The 8,116-nt window shown below is 38.3% G+C and overlaps 1 protein-coding gene across 1 annotated transcript in view; it reads left to right on the forward strand.

The window, feature by feature from the left end:
* Positions 1–5,898, forward strand: part of LOC121540093 (protogenin B-like) — a 53,490-nt gene extending 47,592 nt beyond the window's left edge. The window contains exons 19-21 of the mRNA XM_045216363.1: positions 1,476–1,623; positions 1,860–1,967; positions 4,007–5,898. Coding sequence (XP_045072298.1) covers positions 1,476–1,623; positions 1,860–1,967; positions 4,007–4,318 — 568 coding nt within the window. The 3' untranslated portion in view covers positions 4,319–5,898. The remainder of the gene's footprint in view (positions 1–1,475; positions 1,624–1,859; positions 1,968–4,006) is intronic.
* Positions 5,899–8,116: the final 2,218 nt, after the last annotated feature.

An 8,116-nucleotide genomic window follows, 5' to 3' on the forward strand; every position in this document is an offset into this window, starting at 1 on the left:
TCTTTTATAGTAATCTTCTTCTTATTATTTTATAGTAATCTTCTTCTTCTTTTATAGTAATCTTCTTCTTCTTTTGTAGTAATCTTCTTCTTATTATTTTATAGTAATCTTCTTCTTATTTTATAGTAATCTTCTTCTTCTTTTATAGTAATCTTCTTCTTTTATAGTAATCTTCTTCTTCTTCTTCTTCTTTTATAGTAATCTTCTTCTTCTTCTTTTATAGTAATCTTATTATTATTATTTTATAGTAATCTTCTTATTATTATTATTTTATAGTAATCTTCTTCTTCTTCTTCTTTTATAGTAATCTTCTTATTATTATTATTTTATTGTAATCTTCTTCTTCTTTTATAGTAATCTTCTTCTTTTATAGTAAACTTCTTCTTATTTTATAGTAATCTTCTTCTTTTATAGTAAACTTCTTCTTATTTTATAGTAATCTTCTTCTTCTTCTTCTTCTTTTATAGTAATCTTCTTATTATTATTTTATAGTAATCTTCTTCTTCTTCTTTTATAGTAATCTTCTTCTTCTTCTTTTATAGTAATCTTCTTATTATTATTTTATAGTAATCTTCTTCTTCTTCTTTTATAGTAATCTTCTTATTCTTCTTTTATAGTAATCTTCTTCTTCTTCTTTTATAGTAATCTTCTTCTTATTATTTTATAGTAATCTTCTTCTTCTTTTATAGTAATCTTCTTCTTTTATAGTAAACTTCTTCTTATTTTATAGTAATCTTCTTCTTATTCTTCTTATTTTATAGTAATCTTCTTCTTATTATTTTATAGTAATCTTCTTCTTCTTCTTTTATAGTAATCTTCTTCTTCTTCTTTTATAGTAATCTTCTTATTATTATTTTATAGTAATCTTCTTCTTCTTTTATAGTAATCTTCTTCTTTTATAGTAAACTTCTTCTTATTTTATAGTAATCTTCTTCTTTTATAGTAAACTTCTTCTTATTTTATAGTAATCTTCTTCTTCTTCTTCTTCTTCTTTTATAGTAATCTTCTTCTTATTATTTTATAGTAATCTTCTTCTTCTTCTTTTATAGTAATCTTCTTCTTCTTCTTTTATAGTAATCTTCTTATTATTATTTTATAGTAATCTTCTTCTTCTTTTATAGTAATCTTCTTCTTTTATAGTAAACTTCTTCTTATTTTATAGTAATCTTCTTCTTTTATAGTAAACTTCTTCTTATTTTATAGTAATCTTCTTCTTCTTCTTCTTCTTTTATAGTAATCTTCTTATTATTATTTTATAGTAATCTTCTTCTTCTTCTTTTATAGTAATCTTCTTCTTCTTCTTTTATAGTAATCTTCTTCTTATTATTTTATAGTAATCTTCTTCTTCTTCTTTTATAGTAATCTTCTTCTTCTTCTACTCCATTTACTCACTACGATCCATCAGCCATTTTTGGAAGACCTCTCTTCAAATAGATTATTTCATATCCACTAACTCCTACTCTTTACTTCAATAGGAAATTGTCCATCTCTAAGAACATTGACGTAGTGAACGGTGAGGGACCCCGTGGTCCACATGCTGGTTTGGCCCTGGCCAATGAACACCCTGCTGAGAACATAGAGGCCCTGATGCCCATGATGACACAACACTTCATTGATGGCAAGGTGAGACGTGGCTCCACAGACACAGGCCACGAGTGTGTATGAGAATGTATTTATGTCATATAGATCCATCTCAGCAGGCAAAACTGGTTGCAAAGACATCACTATGACAACCTTTATGATGCCACCATAAGGTTTTTATGCTGGTTGTGTAAAGAAGGTTTGTCAACGTCTTTTATTTTAGCAACCAGAAATAGACGTCTTTATCTGTTTGTAATCTGGTTATCTCTCTGTTTCAGGGTGGTTCTAACCTGGCGTTTAGCAGAGCTGGTCCAGTCTGCGGTATCAACCGCAGTAAGAGATGGCAGTTCTTCAAGAGGGAGAGTCACAATAGAAATACAAGCCAGGTAAAGTCTTCTGACGTGAACCAATCATGTTGCTGCTATTAGAGAGCCTATCTTCAACGTCTATACTGAAACAAAAATATAAATCAAATCAAATCAAATTTTATTTGTCGCAAATGCAACAATTTCAACAATTTTACTCAGTTACAGTTCATATAAGGAAATCAGTCAATTGAAATAAATAAATTAGGCCCTGATCTATGGATTTCCTATGACTGGGCAGGGGCACATAGGCCCACCCATTTGGGAGCCAGGCCCGCTCACTGGAGAGCCAGGCACAGCCAATCAGAATGACAAAACTGCACATTTTAGAGTGGCCTTTTATTGTATCCAGCACAAGGTGCACCTGTGTAATGATCATGCTGTTTAATCAGCTTCTTGATATGCCACACCTGTCAGGTGGATGGATTATCTTGGTAAAGTAGAAATGCTCACTAACAAGAATGTAAATAAATGTGTGTACAAAATTTGAGAGAAATAAGCTTTTTGTGCGTATGGAAAATGTCTGGAATCTTTTATTTCAGCTCATGAAACATGGGACCAACACTTTACATGTTGCGTTCATATTTATGTTCAGTATAGTTTACAGAGTGGAGTACTGTTATACAATGACAAACTAACAAATATCTAAATTCTCCTCTCTTCTCTTCTCCTCTCCTCTCCTCTCCTCTCCTCTCCTCTCCTCTCCTCTCCTCTCCTCTCCTCTCCTCTTCTCTCCTCTTCTCTTCTCTTCTCTCCTCTCCTCTCCTCTCCTCTCCTCTCCTCTCCTCTCCTCTCCTCTCCTCTCCTCTCCTCTCCTCTCCTCTCCTCTCCCCTCTCCTCTCCTCTCTCCTCTCCCTCTCCTCTCCTCTCCTCTCCTCTCCTCTCCTCTCCTCTCCTCTCCTCTCCTCTCCTCTCCTCTCTTCTCTTCTCTTCTCTTCTCCTTTCTTCTCTTCTCTTCTACTCTCTTCTCTTCTCCTTTCCTCTCCTCTCTTTTCCTCTCTTCTCCTCTCCTCTCCTCTCCGCTCTCCTCTCTTCTCCTCTCCTCGCCTCTCCTTTCCTCTCCTCTATTCTCTTCTCCTTTCCTCTCCTCTCCTCTCCTCTCTTCTCCTCGCCTCTCCTTTCCTCTCCTTTCCTCTCTTCTCCTCTCCGCTCTTCTCTCTTCTCCTCTCCTCTCCTCCTCTCTCTCCTCTCCTCTCCTCTCCTCTCCTCTCCTCTCCTCTCCTCTCCTCTCTTCTCTTCTCCTCTCTTCTCCTCTCTTCTCCTTTCCTCTCTTCTCCTTTCCTCTCTTCTCTTCTCATCTCCTCTCATCTCCTTTCCTCTCCTTTCCTTTCCTTTCTTCTCTTCTCTTCTCTTCTCTTCTCTTCTCTTCTCTTCTCTTCTCTTCTCTTCTCTTCTCTTCTCGTCTCGTCTCGTCTCGTCTCGTTTCGTCTCGTCTCGTCTCGTCTCGTCTCCTTTCCTCTCCTCTCCTCTCCTCTCCTCTCTTCTCCTCTCTTCTTTTTTCTTCTCATCTCCTCTCATCTCCTTTCCTTTCCTTTCCTTTCCTCTCTTCTCTTCTCTTCTCTTCTCTTCTCTTCTCTTCTCTTCTCTTCTCTTCTCTTCTCTTCTCTTCTCTTCTCTTCTCTTCTCTTCTCTTCTCTTCTCTTCTCTTCTCTTCTCTTCTCTTCTCTTCTCTTCTCTTCTCTTCTCTTCTCTTCTCTTCTCTTCTCTCTCTCTCTCTCCTCTCCTCTCCTCTCCTCTCCTCTCCTCTCCTCTCCTCTCCTCTCTCTCTCCTCTCCTCTCCTCTCCTCTCCTCTCCTCTCCTCTCTCTCTTCTCTTCTCTTCTCTTCTCTTCTCTTCTCTTCTCTTCTCTTCTCTTCTCTTCTCTTCTCTTCTCTTCTCTTCTCTTCTACTCTCTTCTCTTCTCCTCTCTTCTACTCTCTTCTCTTCTCCTTTCCTCTCTTCTCTTCTCCTTTCCTCTCTTCTCTTCTCCTTTCCTCTCCTTTCCTCTCTTCTCCTCTCCTCTCCTCTCCGCTCTTCTCTATTTTCCTCTCCTCTCCTCTCCTCTCCTCCTCTGTCTCTAGGCTGAGAACAGAGCGTGTCTGTACGAGGCAGGGAAGACCGTGCTGTGTTACGAGGACAGGGTAGGCACCTCGCCCCTCCAGCCCTCCAGCTTGCAGATCCTGTTCGGGCCACTAGGGGGCTTGCAGAGCTCCGGGGGTAGCAGTGAGGGAAGCAGCTCTGGGACCACTGAGACCAGCGAAGGGAGCCACGAGACAGGAGACTCCGGTCACTACTCCAACGAAGAGATGAACAACGAGAGTGAGATGAGTAACCCGTCCACAGCTACCTCTGGCCTTAACTCCAGGCCTCTGTCCTTCGGGTCGAATATTTGAATGACAGCCCAACTCCAGAGGAAGAAGAGTGTTCGGAAGTGAAGGAAGAAGGAAAGCCTGGGTTTTAAAGTGGAATCTGAGGTGACACCACCATCACCTCCACCATCCTGGTCATGACTCTGTCCAGCAGCCCTCACGTCCCTGTTCCCTCTGGGCAACAGAGGAAACAGGAAGCTGCTTATCCTGTCCAGGGCACGGTCCAGTCAGCAGGCCCGTCCTGGCGATAGGCTAGCCGGCCTGAATGTGACTTATCTACAGCTGAAGCTGCCCACCCTTTCTCCCTTCTTGGCCTCCTGAAAACAGGTCCTTTGTGCATGGAACTTGCGAGGAGTTATGAGGAGGTGATCAGGAAGTTGAAGATTGAGGAGGAAATGTATGTTCGCTTCAGGTCTACTTCGGGATATTTGTAATGAACGTCGTTGTTTTTCCTGTTTCATTTTGACCTCATTTTCAGTCCGTCTAGTTTTTTCGTCTGTTTGTCTGTTAGGTCTTTAGGGACGGTTTTCTAACACAGATTAAGCCTTGTACTGGTTTGGTGAAAGGTATGTTATAGGATCCTGAAAAGCATGTTTAGTGACATTCTCCATTCAAAGGGCTCCTTTGTACGGGACTAGGCTTAATCTGTGTCCGGGGGAAACAAGTCCTAAAAGTCTGTCCTAAACCAAAGCTCACCCAAAAATGAATGTTCAAAAGAATGTCAAAAAAATGTATTGCGTTGTGATACATTTTCTTCTATATTTAAGGAGATGTATTTCTTCTACTGGACCAGAGGGTATAGATGCTGACCCCTCATTGGTGATTGTCTACCTCAGTGACTCTGATTGTATATAGTACTACCTCATCTTAACAGTATATTGTGCAGTACTGTATATAGTACTACCTCATCTTAACAGTATATTGTGCAGTACTGTATATAGTACTACCTCATCTTAACAGTATATTGTGCAGTACTGTATATAGTACTACCTCATCTTAACAGTATATTGTGCAGTACTGTATATAGTACTACCTCATCTTAACAGTATATTGTGCAGTATTTCCCCCTAACTCAGGGAATGAGGTTGAAAACATTTAAAAGCCATGTCTTACCTGCATTAATATCCTGCAGGATTTATATAGGCTTAATTTGTTTTGAAGATTTGTGAAAATTCCTTTAATTATTTGTTGTTTGGAAGGTTGGAAAAGCTCTAAAGTTTTGAATGTTGAGCGTCTTCAGTAAAGTTCTAATATTGAAGTGCATTAGATATCATCAGTCTCTATTTGAGTAAGATCAAGTAACCAAAATAAAACATTTAACTGGTATTTCCAGTGCACCGGACCTTAAAAGCTTTAAAATGGCCTCATAACGTGGAAAAGGGCTTTGCAGATTATCGTAGATATAGAGATCCAAAGACAAAGAAATGTATCCAAAGAAAGAGTTGTTCGCCTACTAGTAAACAAAACCTCAAAAGCAGAAAAAAAATACAATAGGCATACAGAGTGTATGCCAAAATCATTTTGCTGCTAAGTACAAAAAAAGGTGCTATCTAGAACCTAAAAGGGTTCTTCAGCTGTCCCCATAGGCGAACCCTTTAAAGAGCCCTTTTTGGTTCCAGGTAGAACCCTTTTGGGTTCCATGTACAACCGTTTCCACAGAGAGTTCTACATGGAACCCAAAAGGGTTCTACATGGAACCCAAAGGGGTTCTACCTGGAACCAAAAAGGGTTACCCTATGGGGACAGCCGAAGAACCCTTTTGGAACTCTTTTTTCTAAGAGTGTATGTGTATTCCTCTTTGAGTTGAATGCATTTCTTATGGTAAATTTCAAGACAAGTTTTATATCTGGTTGAAAGCTTTAACGCTTTGTCTGTCTTTCAGACGAGTGTTCTCTATGTGCATTATATCTAAATCATTTATGCTAAACGCAGCAGTGACACAGATGTCCCACTGAGCAAAAACTGGTTAAATCAATGTTGTTTCCATGTCATTTCAACAAAACAATTCAATGTGATGACGTTGAATCAATGTGAAAAACTGATTGGATTTGAAAAAATGTCATCACTGTAAAGGTATTTCATATTCTTTCACCTTTTAACCTATATCCAATGACATGGCGAAATGTTTTGTTGATTTCACGTTGAATTCATGTTAGTTGACAACTCAACCAGATGTAAATCAAAACTAGACGTTGAACTGACGTCTGTGCCCAGTGGGGTGCGATTAGATGCTTTCTATCTAGATCATTGATGCTAAAAGCAGCGGTGACACAGATGTGCTATTAGATGCCAAAGAGTTGTCTACTTCCTCAGATGGGGAGGACTGATGGGTCCTCCAGATAGATCAGATGGGGAGGACTGATGGGTCCTCCAGATAGATACTTGGAATGATGTAATAGAAGCCAGGGTTGGGATCTGTTCCATTTCAAATCAGTCAATTGTGGGCGTAAACTGACATTCCAATTCCAATGCTTTTCAATGAGCAAAGTTAGAATTTTAGTTAACTTCCGGAATTGACTTAATTGGAATGGAATTGAGTCCAAGCCTGAAAGGAGTTGCTGCTCACACAGGACCAAATAATCCAGTCAGTGTATTGACAGTGATAGTGTGTGGATGATGATTTTTTATTTATATGGGATTTTCATCCATCAACCTGGCATCCTAACCTGGCTACTAGTATATTCTGTATTCCAGTGTAATAATAGGACAAGGATTCTGACTGTCAAATCGATAACCACTATGTGTGAAGAGCAACATAATCAAGTTTTATATATTTGAAAAGCAAATAATCTTAACCAAAGAAAAATGTAAAGTCACCGTTGTTTATTCATTAGTTCTTTTGGTTTTACATTTTTTACATAACAGTATTTGCATAATGTGATATGTTTAGAGGATTTTGATTCACTGGAAAGGGCATTTTATAGTCGATTCATTGTGACGCCAAGTTCCATTTTGTTTAGAGTGGTTTGAGAGGTCAAAGAGTGTTCAGTTTAGTTGTCGATTTTGATTGTTGTTCAAGAGATTTCATCTTAAAGATCTTAAAAGTTAACTTTGGGACTTTTAAAACATTATTGTTTTGTTTCTTTTAGGATCATTTTATTGTGTGTTAAAGCATATTTTTCTTTGATGGATATAAGAAAAGATGAGGCTATTTTCCCTCTGGCTGTGTTCTCAGAGCCTGTGTCAGTGGCAGGTTAGTCAGAGAGCCTGTTGCCATTGAGCCTGTTGCCATAGAGCCTGTTGCCATTGCTGGACACCAATTGAATATTTTGAATGTGTCCCTTATTGTTATTATTTAACACATTTTTTTGTTGTAATTTCCTGCTTTTGTCTTTTTTTCTCTCTCTCAAGTGTTAAAACAAAGGTGTTTTTGTGTTACAATGCACAAGCCAAACTGTTTGGTCCTCTCAAGATTGTCTCATCATTTGAAATAAAACTATTACTGAAAAACGATTCCTGTCTGTCTGGTGCAGTGGTGCTGTTGTGTGGGTGTGTGTGGTAGTGTTTTTGTCATTCTCAATTGATGTGGATGAGATACAATGAGGACATTTTTTCACCTCAATGTTAAAAAAAAAAAAAACACAGTATACAGCATTGATTGATATGTGGATGTAAGGCTCCATCCCAAATAGCATCTTATTCCCTATGTAGTGCACTACTTTTGACCAGAGCCCATAGTGACCCTATTTTTGAGTGGGAAAATTATTTGCAGTGGAAACAAATTTGCAATTATAATTTCGGCAGATATAAATAGGTAATCATGAATTGTTAAAGCTAGAATCCTTAGCTGCTACATCCATTTTTGGACTTCTAAATTAATGA

Source organism: Coregonus clupeaformis, unplaced genomic scaffold, assembly GCF_020615455.1.
Source record: "Coregonus clupeaformis isolate EN_2021a unplaced genomic scaffold, ASM2061545v1 scaf0694, whole genome shotgun sequence".
NCBI lineage: Eukaryota > Metazoa > Chordata > Actinopteri > Salmoniformes > Salmonidae > Coregonus > Coregonus clupeaformis.